This window comes from Coenobita brevimanus, chromosome 27 (genome assembly GCF_032717465.1).
Source record: "Coenobita brevimanus isolate Jiangsu-jjx chromosome 27, ASM3271746v2, whole genome shotgun sequence".
Classification (NCBI taxonomy): Eukaryota; Metazoa; Arthropoda; class Malacostraca; order Decapoda; family Coenobitidae; genus Coenobita; species Coenobita brevimanus.
This window is the reverse complement of record NC_136980.1, coordinates 6429836-6447500: the sequence shown is the minus strand read 5'-3', so window position 1 is coordinate 6447500 and position 17665 is coordinate 6429836. Positions and strand designations below refer to the sequence as shown.

Below are 17665 nucleotides of genomic sequence, written 5' to 3'. Positions count from 1 at the left end.
TGAGAAGTGCATGATCAGGGATTTGGCACCTCTTTTTAACATGGCAGCGTCCGGATTTATACTATCGGATACGTTTATGTGAAGCTACGGAACGTGGTGAATGTTTTTGGCGTATCAGATAGAGCCAGGATTCCGGGGGCTTGAATGGTGAGTGAATGGAAGCGTGGCCTATTGGACTGGGCAAACTCGGGCTGTCTGGACGTTGCTACTCCTCACCCTGCCCTAGAGTGGGAAAGGAGGTCCGGATGATGATGATAATAATAATAATAATAATAATAATAATAATAATAATAATAATAATAACCCTCTAATTTTACCCCAGTAGGAAAAAAAGTTCATTATTAATACCCATCCACTACACAAAGACCATCAACGCAGACCAGTACATATTCCAGGTCACAATTTTCCCCAAGAATACGACAGAACAATCTAACTTACATCCAGGTCCCCAAATGCACTTCTGGGTGAACAGGGATGGAAGGGAAACAGATTTTGTCTAGGAGTCTGACCGGCATGAAAATCGAACTCGGGTCCTTCTAGAATCGGGTTGGATGTTCTAACCAATACGGTACCCGGATTCCCTCCCCCCCTCCCACGGCTAGAGGGAAGAGGGGAAAGGTCAAGAAGGGAGGAATGTCAGAGGGAAAGGGAGGGGTCAAAGGTTAGAGAGAGAGAGAGAGAGAGAGAGGAACAAGGAGAGGGAGAAAAAGAGGAGAAAATGAAGGAGGGAGGGAGGAGAGTAAGGAAGAGGAATGGGAAAAGGAAAGAGAGAGAGAGAGAGAGAGAGAGGAGAAATGAAGAAGGGAGGAAGGAAAGAAAGGAGGAAGAATGGGAAAAATTAAAGAAGATGAGAAGAGAGGAGGAGGAAGACAGGAGACGAGGAGGAGAAAGGACAAGGAGGGGTATTGAAAGGAGACAGGTCAAGGGTGAGAGAGAGAGAGAGAGAGAGAGAGAGCGAAAGAGAGAGAGAGAGAGAGAGAGAGAGAGCGAAAGAGAGAGAGAGAGAGAGAACAAGTTAACCCAGATTTCTCTCCTCAGTGTTAAGTTGCTGTGTGTGTGTGTGTGTGTATGTGTGTGTACCAGTGAATGTATTAAGTGTGTCTTATGGATGTGTGTTGTGTGTGTGTGTAGTCATGTGTAAATGTATGTGTACGTGTGTTGTTAGAGCATGTGTGTGTATATGTATGTGCATGTGTACGTGTGTAATTAGAGCATGTATGTTTTTATATGTATGTGTATGTGTAGCAGTAAAGAAGTTGGTAATCGTTTTTCTTCTTTAATTATGCTATTATCAAAGGTTTTTATTCCCTACTCTGTATATTCATGTGTAGATAGACAGACGCTGCATCCTGTGAGGGGGTAGCTCATGGCCTCCCCTCCCCTCACCCCCCCTCCAGAGAAAAACGACTTTGGTGATTTCATTGTGACCCTACTCATTAACGACCTATGTTCCGGAGAGACAGACAGACAGACAGACAAGCAGGTAGACAGAAAACACACACACACACACACACACACACACACACACACACACACACACACTCTCTCTCTCTCTCTCTCTAAAACACCCCTGGTCTGGTGGTCCTAGGAGGCTCCCAGATTTTTTTTTTTTTTTCAGTTTTAATATATACATTAATTCCCTACAGTATGGAGAATTATATATGTTGTTTTTATTTTATTTATTATTGGTTTATTTAGGTAATATTAGTGACGACTCCTTAGACGGTACCACAGCATTACATCACACTACTCCACACTGCATCACACCACACCATACCACATCACGTCACATCACACAGCACCACACCACTCCACACTGCATCACGCCACCACATACCACATCGCATCACATCACACAGCACCACACCACATCACACCAACACAGCACCATACCACATTACATCCCACCATACCACACTACATCACCACTCCACACCACATCACGTCACACAGCACCATACCACACTACATCACACCACACCACACCACATCACATCACACACCACCATACCACACTACATCACACCATACCACACCACATCATATCACACCGCACTACTCCACACTGCATCACACCACCACACACCACACCACATCACATCACACCGCATCACACACTACGCCACATTGCATCACATCATACCGCATACCACACCACATCACATCACACAGTACCATACCACACTACACACCACACCACAGGATATCACACCACCACGCAGCCCCATACCTCACTATATCACACCATACCACACAGTATCACATCACACAGCTCCACACCAAACTACATCACACCACACCACATCACATCACATCACACAGCACCATACCACACTACATCATACCACACCACAGCATATTACACCACCACACCACAGCATATCACACCACACCACAGCATACCACACCACACCTACTCAATCCCGCCAGGAGGAAGTGGTTTTCAGAGAAAGCAGTATCTGGCAGACGGTAGCATATATCCATCTACCTACCTACCTACCTACCTACCTACTTACCTATCTCAGTGTCTGTATGTGTATCCGTGCTTCTGCTTACGATAAAATTCACTCAGTCCGTTTCACACGTGTCTCTAATTACGAGTTTCATTGCCTATCTATTGCCAGACGCCATAATCCCGTAAGGGGTGGCCATTTGACTTAGAGTTATTTGTTTTACGAGGAGGGGCACTAACTCTCCACCAACCCACTTGTTGACACAGGGGAGACGTATGGATTGGTTATATGGTTACCACCTAGCGTTGTAAATGGTTTCATGGCTTACAGGAAACCATTTGGCTGATCACTCAATGTAAAGCCACCTGTAAAGGAAAGAAAAGCAATAAGAAGTGACAGGAAAGATGGGAGAAATAGGAAGAGAGGAGGACAGACACAGAAAAAGAATGATCAAAGCTAAGGAAGAAGTAGGCTGCATTATATCGAGTTTTACACCTGTCTCTAATTACGAGTTTCACATCTGTCTCTACGAGTTTCGCACCTGTCTAATTACGAGTTTCACACCTGTCTCTACGAGTTTAGCACCTGACTCTAATTACGAGTTTCGCACCTGTCTCTACGAGCTTCAGACCTGTCTAATTACGAGTTTCACCTGTCTTTAATTACGAGTTTCATACCTGTCTCTAATTACGAGTTTCGCACCTGTCTCTACGAGTTTCGCACCTGTCTAATTACGAATTTCACACCTGCCTCTACGAGTTTCGCACCTGTCTAATTACGAGTTTCACACCTGTCTCTAAAGACAAGTTTCACACCTGTCACTAATTACGAGTTTCACACCTGTCACTAATTACGAGTTTCACACTTGTCTCTAATTAGAGTTTCACACCTGTCACTAATTACGAGTTTCACACTTGTCTCTAATTACGAGTTTCACACCTGTCTTATTACGAGTTTCACACTTGTCTCTAATTACGAGTTTCACACCTGTCTAATTACGAGTTTCACACCTGTCTCTAATTACGAGTTTCACACCTGTCTACGAGTTTTACACCTGTCTCTACGAGTTTCGCACCTGTCTAATTACGAGTTTCACACCTGTCTCTACGAGTTTTACACCTGTCTACGAGTTTCGCACCTGTCTAATTACGAGTTTCACACCTGTCTCTAATTACGAGTTTCACACCTGTCTCTAATTACGAGTTTCTCACCTGTCTAATTACGAGTTTCACACCTGTCTCTAATTGCGAGTTTCACACCTGTCTAATTACGAGTATCAAGGAGTTAATTAGGGCAGCGTAAGGTGTGTCGGTGTTTAATTGATTAAGTACGTTCCCTGGCTTCCGGCTCTCTGTTGGGGCGAAAAGGAGTGAATGGCACGTTGATAGACAGATAGACAGACAGATAGATAGATGTGTGGATAGATATAAAGGTAGGTAGGTATATGGATAGATAGATAGATAGATGGGTGGATAAATATATAGGTAGGTAGGTAGATGGATAGATAGATAGATAGGTGTGTGGATAGATATAAAGGTAGGTAGGAAGATGGATAGGTAGATAGATAGACGGATAGACAGACAAATGGGTAGATAGATGGGTGGATAGATATAAAGGTAGGCAAGTAGATGGATAGATAGATAGGTAGATAGATAGACAGATGGGTAGATAGATGGGTGGATAGATATTGGTAGGTAGATAGATAGATATATGGATGGATAGACTGATTGATTGATTGTCTGAGTAATAGATGAATAGGTAGGCAAACAAATAGATAATTTTGTCAGATAGATAGACTCCGTTAGCATATGTTCCTGCTTCTGTTTGTTCGAATGTGACCAGATAGTGACTATTCCCCACCAAAAAAAGATGATATTGTAATTGTGTGTGTGTGTGTGTGTGTGTGTGTGTGTGTGTGTGTGTGTGTGTGTGTGTGTGTGTGTGTGTGTGTGTGTGTGTTCCCAAACTATCTCAGAATCAAGTGGGCAAATTGTATCCAAACTTTGTGGGCAGTATATATGGCTTGTTCATGAATAATTTTGGTGAAGCTGCGATGATATGCCTCCGATTGCCAGAGGATTACCGATCTAATTGTTAAAGTGATGGCGGGCGATACACGTTGGTGAGTGAATGCTTTGACTTTTATTTAACTTGGGATGACACCCCTGTGCCAGGTAACGTGGCTGGTGTTTATTTTTTTTTCAGTGTGTTTGTGTGTGTGTGTGTGTGTGTGTGTGTGAGAGAGAGAGAGAGAGAGAGAGAGAGAGAGAGAGAGAGAGAGAGAGAGAGAGATTTACCAATGTTGATCTGATTTTCTGATTTGAACCAAACTTGGTGAAAGGGTTGAGGGTCAAGCCATGTCAGAGTGCAAAGGTAAGAAAGAGACTTCAGTCATGCAAAGGACTGACTTAGGCTGATGATGATGATGTTTCTAACTTAATATAATCTAAAGTGTAGGTAATGTAATCAAGTATGGCCTGATGTAATTTTATAAGCTATGACCCTCAAGTGAAGAGCAACGCTGCATGAAATACACCCACTTTTGCATTTATGGATCTGTCACGTAACCATCACTCCAGCCTGATGGATTTTAACTACCTCAACGTACCCTAGTGTAATGTAACTCAGTGTACCCTCATTTTGATGCAGCATAATGTACCCTAGTGTATTGTAACCCACTATCAGGGTTGGGAAAAATCACAGATAAAAAAATGTATGTAAAATCGATTTTTTTTTTTATTTAAATCATTTTTATTTAAATCAGATTTTTTTATCTGGGATTTTTTTTTCCAAATCTGTTTGTGCCTTTGGGAATTCTGTCAGAAGAGTACCATACTGGGTCCTTTTTCCTCCCACTTGCTGCAGTGTGTCCATTAGGCATGATTATATATCACTGTTCAAATAAACAGACTTACAAAATTGATAATACTAATGTGAATGGGAGGTGGGTGTAAGGCAGTGCACCACAGGCAGCACTTGTTGGTATGGGGCAGGTTACTCACACTGACAGATACTGAAGAAAGTTGCCAACTTGTCTTTTATATTTTGTCAAATTAGGTTCATAATCATTAGATTGAATCATGTTACTGGGTATTCAAAGAAGAGTGTAGCTCATATGTTAACACTGAGTATAATCACATTAATTGTTATTATCAAACAGCCTTCGTACCTCTGGTTTTTCTCAATATTTGCCTTGTAACAAAAGGTAATCACTGGTGCCTGACTTGAACAAGATCAGTACAGGAAGAGTACAGGCCAAGCAGACTTGATGCATCTGTACAATACACATCCATCACATTCTCTGTCTTCTTCATTTTTACTGTATTTATATAAAAAAACAAAATCCATTTTGATTTAAATCATGATTTTTTTTCAATGATTTAAATAGATTTAAATCACATGATTTAAAACGTTTTATTTAAATCATAACAACCCTGCTTACTGTACCCTGATTTAGTGCGGAATAATGTACCCTAGTGTAATGTAACCCAGTGTACCGTCATTTTGATGCGGAGTAATGTACCCTAGCAATGTAACCCAGCGTACCCTCATTTTAATACAGTCTAACGTACCCCTAGCGCACCGTAACCCAGCGTACCCTCATTTGACCTATGACCCCCAGGTGAAGGGCTGCGCTGCGTCAACTGCACCAGCCTACGAGACCCCCACTGCCTGGAGGGGGTGGGGCCGGAGCAGGAGTGTGACGCGGACCAGCACTTCTGTGTGTCCTATACCGGGTATCTGAAGAAAGGTGGGTGCCAGGTGTCCACATATGCCTCTCTCTCTCTCTCTCTCTCTCTCTATCTATCTATCTATCTATCTATCTATCTATATCAGTAAGGACAGACACGACAAAAACAAGAGTCTAAACCAGCACGTGAGAGGCTGTTAACGAGATAAGGACGCTACGTAGTTATATAATACCCTCGTTAACTGCAAAGAAATACTACCACAGCCAGCCTCTGTATTATAACCCAGCCCAGGACCACCACCAGCCCACACACCCTCTCACCTGTCTCTCATCAACACCTGTACATCCCCACACCTGTCAAAGAATTACCTTGTTTTCTACACCTATGCTCGTATGTATTTTCTAGTCGAGGGCTCTGTACGGTAAGACTGCAGCTTATATATCAGTAAACACATTCTATTATTACCTTGATTTATAACTTATTCTATTATTACCTTGATTTTATAACTAACACATTCTATTATTACCTTGATTTATAACTAACACATTCTATTATTACCTTGATTTTATAACTAACACATTCTATTATTACCTTGATTTTATAACTAACACATTCTATTATTACCTTGATTTATAACTTATTCTATTATTACCTTGTTGTATAACACATTCTATTATTACCTTGATTTATAACTAACACATTCTATTATTACCTTGATTTATAACTAACACATTCTTTTATTACCTTCATTTATAACTAACACATTCTTTTATTACCTTCATTTATAACTAACACATTCTATTATTACCTTGATTTATAACTAACACATTCTATTATTACCTTGATTTATAACTAACACATTCTTTTAGTACCTTGATTTATAACTAACACATTCTTTTAGTACCTTGATTTACATGAGAGAGGGATGTGTGAGCTGGGGGGAGGGCAGGGAAATACCAGGAGACAGGGCGACATGGAGGCGATTTGTTTGTGACCACCTCTTATGGTATTGAGGCGTCTGGTTATAGCTAAACAGATAGGTAGATTATAATGGTCAAACTTTTGCAATAGTTGATTTTTAGTACTTATGTTTTCCAAGCACCTCTCCCTTTGCGATTTACTTTTGAATATGGCTAGTTAATATCCTTTTGTTCGTTATTTATGCAGAGGATGGCAATGTTTGAAGGATTTAGGCTAGATAACAGAAGAGGACAATAACGTGTAATAAGCGAAATAAATCGCTTAGGTAAAGGTGGTAGGGAGCTTCCTTAACTGACAAGAATTCGTACCAAAATCTATGTCTAACTTCAGCCTGGTCCAGATTTTCCTCGTTTTACAGCTTATTGTACGTATTTCTAGCAGAGATATTGTAGCACCAGTCGAACAGGGCGGTACTCCCAAGGTGGATGGAAAGGTGATGACAGGCAGGGCTACTGTAGAGCTGCCGTTTCATCAGACCTAAGGACGAGCTTCTGACCATCCCCTTTTTGCTGAACTTCTTCAATGTTTCAGTAACACAAAGAGTAGGCCAGCATACTCACATATACAATATTCGCTAACTGTCAACGCCAAACTACATGCACGTTGCTCACCACACTTCCTATTCTATAAATATATATATATATATATATATATATATATATATATATATATATATATATATATATATATATATATATATATATATAACGTCTCAACACCCAGCCTTGGAACTCGGGGGAGGGGGGGACCATGAAAGCCCTCACCATCCGCCCCTCTCCTGGTGACGGCCAACAGAGATACCTGGAACCACTGTCTGACTCACTCCATGTTCATTTCTGCAACATTCGTGGCCATTCCTCTAATTTTCTATCCGTTGAGCACCACCTGTCTTCCCAAAAACCTCACTATCTCTTTTTCACTGAGACTCAGCTGTCTAAGGCAACTGATAGCAAACCCTTCTCTGTATCCTCCTACTTTCTTTATACTCACTTCAAGCCAAAGGTGTCTGTTGTTTATATGTAGGTAGCAACATATCTTGCTCTTGTGTTCCTGAACTTGAATCTTCTTAATTCTTAACTTTCTGACTTCGGCTTTCCTGTCGTTCTCTGACTAAACATACCTGTGCTGTTTACCTATCCACTAGTTCTACTGACTTCGAAAAACTCTTCGAGTATTTTACTTCTAAGATGGAACTCATCCTATCAATTTCTCCATTCTCTGATATCTCCATTCTAGATTTCAGTGTTCTGGTACCACCACCTTTGGCTCTCCTCTCCTTTCACTGATCCACCTGGTGAACAAGCCTCCATCTTTTCTATCCTTAATGACCAAGACCAGCTTGTACAGCACCCTACCCGTATCCCTGTCCGCCTTGAAGAGTTCCAACATGCTTGACCTCTTCCTTACTACTAATCCTTCTGCTTACGCTGTTAATCTTTCATCTCCGTTGGGCTCCTCCAGCCTTATCACCTTAACCTGTCCTATCGCTCCAGTAAGGTCTGTGGACCCTCCTAAGAAGCAGCGTCTGAGGGACTTCGGAGCTGCCGCTTGGGAGGCCCTCAGGCAGTACTTCTTTGATTTTCCCTGGAATGATTATTGCTTCCACGGCCGAGAGTCATCTGAGTGTGCCTTGCGCATTACGGAGGTTGCTCTTTTGGGCATGGAAGCATACATTCCTTTCTATAATTATCCTTTGACTAATGCAGAAAAACACTTGGTTTAATCATGGTTGTTCTAATGCTGTCCACAACAAGGATAGGGCCTTTAAAAGGTACTGGAGCCAACCCACCCTAGAATCTCATCTCTTGTATATCCCTGCCCACAACCTTGCTAAGTCTGTTCTTTGCACTGCTAAGAATAATTTCATTCGTACTAAATGTTCTAAACTGCTCCTTCTGGCACCTTGCCAAAAGCCTTTCCAATAACTTTACTTCATCATCCTTCCCTTCTCTTTTCCAGTCTTATGACGCTGTAGTTGTTTCTTCTACTGAAAAAGCAGAACTCTTCATTCAGACTGTCTCCTCCAGTTCTGCCTTAGACGATTCCGATGCTGTTCCTTCATCACTTCCCCCCTCTGACTTCATGGCTGACATTAAAATTTCTTCAGCTGATGTATTTTCTGCCATCACTGGCCTGAATACAAACAAGGCATATACTGTAGGCCTGATGGAGTCCCTCCTGTTGTCCTCAAGAACTGTGCTTCATTGCTTATACCCTGTCTAGGTAAACTCATTCGCATTTGGTTGACAACTTGTACCTTTCCTTCTTGCTGGATGTTTGCTCGCAATCAACCCGTCCTAAAGAAAGGGGAACATTCCCAGCCCTCTAACTATCGCCCAATTGCTTTAACCCGTCACGTCCCGAGGTTTTCCGCACCTCCGACATCCCCCAGTCCCGAGGTATTTTCGATTTTTTTTTTTTTGGCTAAAACCTTCGCTTTTGGTGAGAAACATCGAAAATTCATAGAGAAATCACTCACCTGAGGTTTAAAGTGCCCAATCCAGGTAGGAGTTCCTCCTTACCTGAGTGGGTTTTCTAACATGCTGGCACCAAAGAAAACGAGTTCTATGGGAGGGTAACTATTTTATCCACTCATAAACGGTATTTATTTATTTACTTGGTACGAATGTATATGTAGTATGACAGTATATTGGTTTTCAAGCAGTAGTAAAGGCATTATAAGCATTGTTTCACTCACTAACTAATCACCATACCTGACCTATTTTTGCCACACTACCTGATCATTATTTCTGGCTGTTTCTTCTTCTAATGCTATGTAAACATTGTCCTCCACATTGTCATCGATTGGGGAATCACTCTGGCCCTGAATAACTTTACTAGCCAGGTCACTGGTAACAGGTCCTTTGCCAAGACAATGGCGTGAGGGGGGGAGGGGGGAGGTTATGCAGTGTAAGGCATTGTCCCTGCTTGGTATCTTGTACAGGAATAGAGGAAGGTGTCCCGTGTATACATACGAAAAATCACGTGCGAAAATTGAAAACTGTGCAAATTAGGTACCTTGCAATTGCACGACGTACTGGTACGTCGCCGGGACTGGCAAATGCAAATCGTGGTGACGTACCCATACGTCGTCGGGACGGGGCGGGTTAACATCCTGTATTTCTTAGGTTTTGAGTCTATTCTTAACAAAAAGTTTAAAGCACCTTTCCTATCTCAAACCTCTTCCCGATTGTCAGTATGGGTTCTGTCAGGGACGCTCCACTGGCGATCCTCTCACCTACCTTTCAGACTCCTGGTCATCCTCCTTTCGGGACTTTGGCGAAAGCTTGCCGTTGCACTTGACATCTCAAAGGCTTTCGATCGAGTCTGGCATAAATCTTTCATTTCCAAACTGCTCTCCTACGGTCTCTATCCTTCTATCTGCATCTTGTTCTTCAGCTTCCATTCTGGTCTTCTATAGCCGCTGTTGTAGACGGCCATCGTTCTTCTCCTAAAGTTATCAGTTGTGGTGTTTCTCAGGACTCTGTCCAATCACCAACTCTCTTCTATTCGTCACTGACCTAAGCTGTACATCTAACCCTATCCACTCATACTCTGATGACTCCACCCTTCACCTTTCCATTCGCTTCATGCAGTGTCCATCTCAGCCGTTACTTCAAAAAACAAGGGATGAAGCTATGGCACATCTAATGTCTGACTTGGCTCATATCTCTGAATGAGGTAAAAGTAATCATGTTTTTAATGCATCAGAGACTTTGTTCTTACATCTTTCGACCCATCGTAATCTTCCAGAAGAGTATCCACTAAATTTTATCAATATCCAACTCAGTTTTAAACTTACTTGGGGTTACATTCTCTCGGGATTTTTCTTGCAAAGATCATCTGCTTCCAAGGTTTGGATGTACTAAGCCGACTTCGTGCCTTCTTTACCCCTACACGCTTGTTGACAATGCACTTTTTTTTTTTTCCCCTGTGTAGAGTACATCTCTCATGTGTGGGGAGGCTCCCCACATACAGCTCTTTTCAACAAGGTGGAGTCAAAGGCTTTTCGTCTCATAAATTCTCCTCCTCTTACTGGCTCCTTTCACCCTCTGTCTCATCGCCACACTATTGCATCTTTGGGCCGTACTATAAAAACCCAGAGTTTAGGCAGTCCAACGGCGACGTTCAGTCGTCAGACGTTCCTGAGTGTCAGTCATCCTTACTATAAAAAATCTGGACCGTCAGTCTTGGCGAAACCCAGTTCTGGCGTTTGAATGCCAAGACAGTCGCTAAATTGGGCGAGAATGCACTGCACAAAAGCGCGCAGATTTTGAAAGTTGCTTCTGTTTAATAAACCAGACACTTCGCTAACCCATTCTAAACTGTTATTTTTATGAAGGAAATAAGTATATTTGCGCTAGAATTGGTATCAAATGATGCTAGAACACATAAAGAGGATACATTTACAAGCAAGATTCAGTGTAATGCATAGCCTAGACTGAATTATGATTTATCCTCCTTTTGCAGTCATTTGCATGAAAATAATTATTGAGATTATCCAGACTTGATTTCATACGAGCAAAGCGAATGTATTATTGCATTCTTCATAGATTTCCATGTTGTTCCTGGCCAGCTCACCAGTCATGAATTATACAGCAGTTTCTCCAGGTTATGTGCACCTTCACTCATGCAGCAGTACATCATGTGTTCCTAAATTTATATTGCAAAATGTAAATACAGAGTTACGGGAGAATTTTTAGCGTGGAGACTAATTTACTTCTTTACAAAGCTGATTGAATGGTGACATTCATTGCAGCACCAACACAAGAGGGATGCAGTAACACTCCATTCTTTTTCAGCTGCTTCTTTCCACACCTGTCATCCAGCCATGACCAGCAGACCATATTGGAAAATATAGGTTATAAGATGTGTGTACTGTAACAGTTGTTCTTTCAATTTCTATATATCTAGCTATAGTTTTTTCCCTACATTATTGTCACCTTCCCTGTTTGAGGTATTACTAGTAAATTTCCAGTTTAGCTCAGTAATTATACTACTCTGAGATTCACATTCTTTATCATTACCTTTCCCTTCAAGCAGTATGCAATGACTTCCTAAGTTACATGGTAAATACAGTAGCTAATTATTTCTGTCCCACTGTGCTAGACAAGCTTTCCTTTTTGTTTCCCAGGAGTCATTCCACTTCTATAGCACTTTCATCCAGTTCTGCTTTATATATTTTCAGACTGTTTACTGTTCTGTTTTCCTAGCTTTCTCCTACTCTGGTTATATGCTTGATGTTTGTCTCCTTCACTAAATATTTATCTCATTACTTCCTGTTTGTCAGTCACTGCTTACCTGTACCTTTCATGCTTTTGTATAACCCTTCCACCCTAACCAATATTCCATGACTTTCCTACACCTATCTACTCCTCCATTACAATAACTGTCATTTCTATCCAATTAACTAGTTTTTATACGGTATTATACTATGCATGGAACAGGCCATTTCCTTAGGCCTGTAGCTACTTGTAAGAAAAGCTCTTGGGATAGAAAGATGCTTTATATATATATATATATATATATATATATATATATATATATATATATATATATATATATATATATATATATATCAGACTTTATTTTTTTTTTATCAGTATGCACTAATAGCTCCCTGACATGTCTTCCAAAGCAAATTATTCTGCTTATTACACCTTACTGTCCTATACTGTGATTTATAAATCCTTCCATCATCACCATACGCCGCATAAATAACGTACAAAAGAATAATTACTAACCAGCCATAGCCAAAAATAAATCGCTAAGGAGGAGGCGTTAGGGAGCTTCACAATTATTCCAGTTTTTTTTTTTTTCACAACTTTCCCAAAAATTTTCGTTCATTTTTCACAACTCCTTCCACACATTTCACATTTTTTCGTCCCCCTTCTCGTTAATTAGTGTTCAGCTCCGGGAATAGGAATAGAAAATGGTGTCCTTATGTAACCAGAATTAGTGTGGTTTCTGGGGCTTAAAAAGGAGAGAGAGAGAGAGAGAGAGAGAAAGGGAGAGAATGGGGAAGGGGGGGTGTTCGTGGAGGCAAAGGACAAAGAAACCAGAGAGAGAGAGAATGGGAAGGGTCAGAGAGAGGGAGAGGGGGGGGGATACATGGAGGCAGACAAAGGAGAGAGAGAGAGAGAGAGAGCAATGTGTAGAAGAAGAAGAATGAGAAGGGTGAGAGAAAGGGAGAGAGGGGGAGGGGGAATACATGGAGGCAAAGGACAAAGACAGCAGAGAGAGAGAGAGAAAGAAAGAGAAAATTAATGGGGAAGAAAGAAAGAGAGAGAGAGAGAGAGGAGGGGGAGAAAAACTGAAAGGGAAAATAAGAAAGTGAGTTAGAGAGAGAGGTACAAAAAATGAAAGGGAAAAAAAGTAAGCGAGAGAAGAAAAACTGAATGGGAAGTAAAGAAAGTGAGAGAGTAGAGGGGCCCTTTTACCACTGCCTTGGGCGGTTTTAAAGAGGCATGGGTCTAGTAGAGAGAGAGGGGGGGGGAGGGAGGCAGAGAGACGACAAAGAGAAAGTAGAGAAAAGGAAGAAAGACGAGAGAGAGAGAGAGAGAGAGAGAGAGAGGAAGAGATGCAGGAGAGAGTGAGGGAGTGCCGTTGTTAGTCTGGGTTAGGTTGGGTTTGGTTAAGTTGAATTAGTTTGATCTAGGTTGGGATGGGTTCGGTTAGGTTGAATTAAGTTGATCTGGGTTAGGTTAGGTTGGGTTGGGATGGGTTGAGTCAAGCTAAGTTAGTTTGATCTGGGTTAAGTGAGGTTGGGTTGGGTCTGGATGAGTGAAGCTGAGTTAGTTTGATCTGGGTTAAGTGAGGTTGGGTTGGGTTTGGATGAGTGAAGCTGAGTTAGGTTGATCCGGGTTAAGTGAGGTTGGGTTGGGTTTGGATGAGTTAAGCTGAGTTAGTTTGATGTGGGTTAGGTTAGACTGGGTTTAGTTAGGGCGAATTGGTCTTGCATAAATCACTGTTATGCCAGTGGAAAATAGCTACAGTCACTCCCCACCCATTTAATGTAACCTGATGCAAGTGAACAATTCTCTGTGACATAATTGAACCTAACCACTGTCCACCACTGATTAACCTACACCAACCACTCTCTGATCTCTCTCTGCCCCAATTCAATCTAACCTAATCGTTCTTATCTACGTACTTACTCTCACATACAGACTGACTCCTATTAACCACTCTTATCTCTCTGTACCCCAATTTAACCTAACCTAATCGTTCTTATCTACGTAATTACCCTCACATAAACATACAGACTTCCTATTAACCACTCTCTCTCTCCATACCCAGTTAAATCCAGCCTAATTGTTTTTATCTACGTAATTACTCCCACATACAGACTTCCTATTAACCACTCTCTGATTTCTCTCTACTCCAGTTTAACCTAATCATTCTTATCTACGTATTTACTCTGACGTATGTACTGAATTCCTTCCACATGGCATCCTGTATTTCTCGAATCATTCTGTATTTCTGATTTATTCCAATTTAACCTCACCACTTGACTCCTGATGCCCACGTTCCAAGTCTTACCTGACAAACGTATCTTGTGTCTGTCGAACTTGATTACTCCTTAACGCTTATTTAAACTTACCAAGCCTCCTCAGACCTAATACAAGTAAGCCAGTGTCTCTAACTTAGTACCTTCTGACCCTAACGTACTGGTGTCTTAAGTTCAGCAGATTCTCTCCCTAATCAAACCTAACTTAGCCTAATTACTTTTAAATATTTACAGGTCAGGTGCAGGTGCCGTTCAGGGCGTGTACGGAGAAAAACAACCTAACCCAACCCAACCTAACCTAACCCAACCTTAATCTAGCCATTCTCTAATAACCTAATCTAATCTGACTGTCTCTAAATTGATCTAACTCTAACCTCCTCCCACAGGCCAGGCGCAGGTGTTGTTCAGGGCGTGTACGGAGACCAACCTAACCTAAACAATCTAACCATTCTCTAATAACCTAATCTAATCTAACTAGTCTCTAAATTGATCTAACTCTAACCTCCTCCCACAGGCCAGGCGCAGGTGTTGTTCAGGGCGTGTACGGAGACCAACAACCTGACCCAACCTAACTCAGCCTAACCGAACCTAAACCAACCTAATCTAATCTAACTAGTCCCTAAATTGATCTAACTCGAACCTCCTCCCACAGGCCAGGCGCAGGTGTTGTTCAGGGCATGTAGAGAGACCAGCAACGTAACCCAACCCAACCAAACCTAAACTAACTTTAATCTAACCATCCTCAAGTAACCTAATCTACTCTGACTAGTCTCTAAATTGATCTAACTGTAACCTCCTCCCACAGGCCAGGCACAGGTGTTGTTCAGGGCGTGCACGGAGACCAACATGTCCCATTTCTGCGGCGTGCACTTCGAGAAACTAACGCACAACCGAGTGGAGCGCCTCATAGCCTGTTACCGCACCTGTAGCACCGACCTCTGCAACGTACATCGCATGGAGTACCTCAGCACGGCGCATTGTACTACCTCACCGGCCGTTACATGTGTCGTAGGGGCTGTACTGACCCTTGTACTACGTCGACTCTTGGCTACATGAGTACTGTACCGAAGTGGTGATTGGTGATAGCGTAGATGTGCCAAATCAAGACTTAGTGTGATTTATGTACCGGGAAAGTGCTAAGCCGAGATATGTACTTCGCTTACCAGTACATGTGCAGTAGGAGCTGTACTTTTACTTGTACTACGTCTGCTCTTTGCTACATGAGTACTGTACTAAAGTGAGGTTTGTAATTACCGTGGTAGACGTGTGAAGTCTGTACTGTGGACGTGCAAACCGAGATAATGTACTTCACCGACCATTACATGTACTAGAGTGAGGTTTGAAATGTACTTAGTAGAATTGTTAAGTGTGAAAAATGTACTGTGGAAGTGCTAAACTGAGACATGAACTTTTACCGACTGTACTTAGGCCTCTAGTACTGTACGTCTGACTACATGTGTTGTACTAAAGTGGGATGGATGTACAAGAATGAAACGCGGATGTGCTAGATTTGTACAGAAGTGCTAAACATTAACATAGTAACATACGATAGAAGACGTACATGTAGATTCATTTATATTACAGTGATGAGCTTCGATTCCCTATTGTACTCCTTCTACTCGAACTTGGCCTAAAACTGCCATCTCTCCATCTTGAATGCTCAGTTGCGGCGAGAGATTAACACCAGAATATGATGCTAGTCACGAAGAAGGGCTGTGGGAAAAGGTGTAGAGCCGTAGCACTGCCTTTTTTTTTCCACCAGTGAGCTTCGAGAAATAAGCTGCCAAAGGACGAAAAATAAGAGCCAGATTAAGGTGAAAAGAGCGTAGTGTGATGGAGCTTTGATAAGAGTGAAAGATGTTAAACCGAGAAGAGTGAGCTTTAAGAAGAGTGAAGTATATTAAACCGGGTCGAGTGAGCTTTGAAAATAGTGACATCGACACCTCTCCATCCTGAATGCTGAGTTGTAACAGTAGGTGATCACGAGAATACGATGCTAGTCACGAAGTGCTACGGATGGCGGCGCTGCTTGAAATAGCGCTCATAGCCACTGTATTCTTACGTAAGTGGCTTTTGCAGACCTGAACACCTTTTCCTGAGCGATTTATTTTGTACATTACACCTCAGTATCCTGCTGTTTGTATGTCGATAATATTCTGAAATAAATAGCATGCAGAAGAATGCTGACCTGCAAATAGGATAAGTCGCAAAGAAAAAGGAGTTACGAAGCTACGAGTTATGAATGTCGATAATAAAGTGAAAGAATAACGTGCAGAAGAGTGCCGAATTGAAGTTTGGATAAGTCGCAAAGAAAAATGAGCTAAGGAGCCTGTAATGGGAGTAATTATAATATTTCCTTTAGTGTATAACCTCAGTGGAAAGTCCTTGAACACAGCCAGACCCTCAAAGCCATATCAGCACAGCAGTAAACAGATAGATGGTGCAATAGATAGATAGATAGAAAATAGATAGATACATAAAATGATAGATAGAGGTAGGTAGCTGGGTAGGTAGGTAGGTAGGTAGATGGATAGATAAACTGAGATAGGTAGGTAGGTAGATAGATAGATAAACTGATAGATGGATAGACAGGTAAATAGAAATACATAAACTGATAGATAGATAGGTAGGTAGATAGATAAACAGATGGATAGATAGGTAGATAGATAAAGCTAATTCATATACTTTAGCTGATAACATTACAACTGAGATGTAGGAGTGAAAATTCGAGTTAGTGAGCAAATAGATGCAACAGTACATAGATAAATAAATAAAGAAATAAAATAAAATATCCTTGGGCTGATATAATTACAACGGAGATCTATCAGTCTGTTGCCAGAAGCCTTAATCCCGTAAGGTGTGGCCACAAATAAATCGCCTCCATGTCACCCTGTCCGCTGCTATTTCACTGCCCTGCGCCCAGCTCACACACACCCCTCTCTCATGTACCTCTTCAGTCCATCCCTCCAACAATCAGGTCTGAAATCTTAAAAAATAAAAAAATAAAAAAATAATAATAATAATTGAGA

General features: G+C 41.6%; 1 protein-coding gene across 1 annotated transcript in view; it reads left to right on the top strand.

Annotated features, from left to right (window-relative positions):
* The window catches only part of LOC145394365 (uncharacterized), a 33826-nt gene extending 18134 nt beyond the window's left edge, over positions 1-15692 (top strand). Inside the window, exons 2-3 of the mRNA XM_080268237.1 lie at positions 6076-6204; positions 15442-15692. Coding sequence (XP_080124363.1) covers positions 6076-6204; positions 15442-15692 — 380 coding nt within the window. The remainder of the gene's footprint in view (positions 1-6075; positions 6205-15441) is intronic.
* The last annotated feature ends 1973 nt before the right edge of the window (positions 15693-17665 follow it).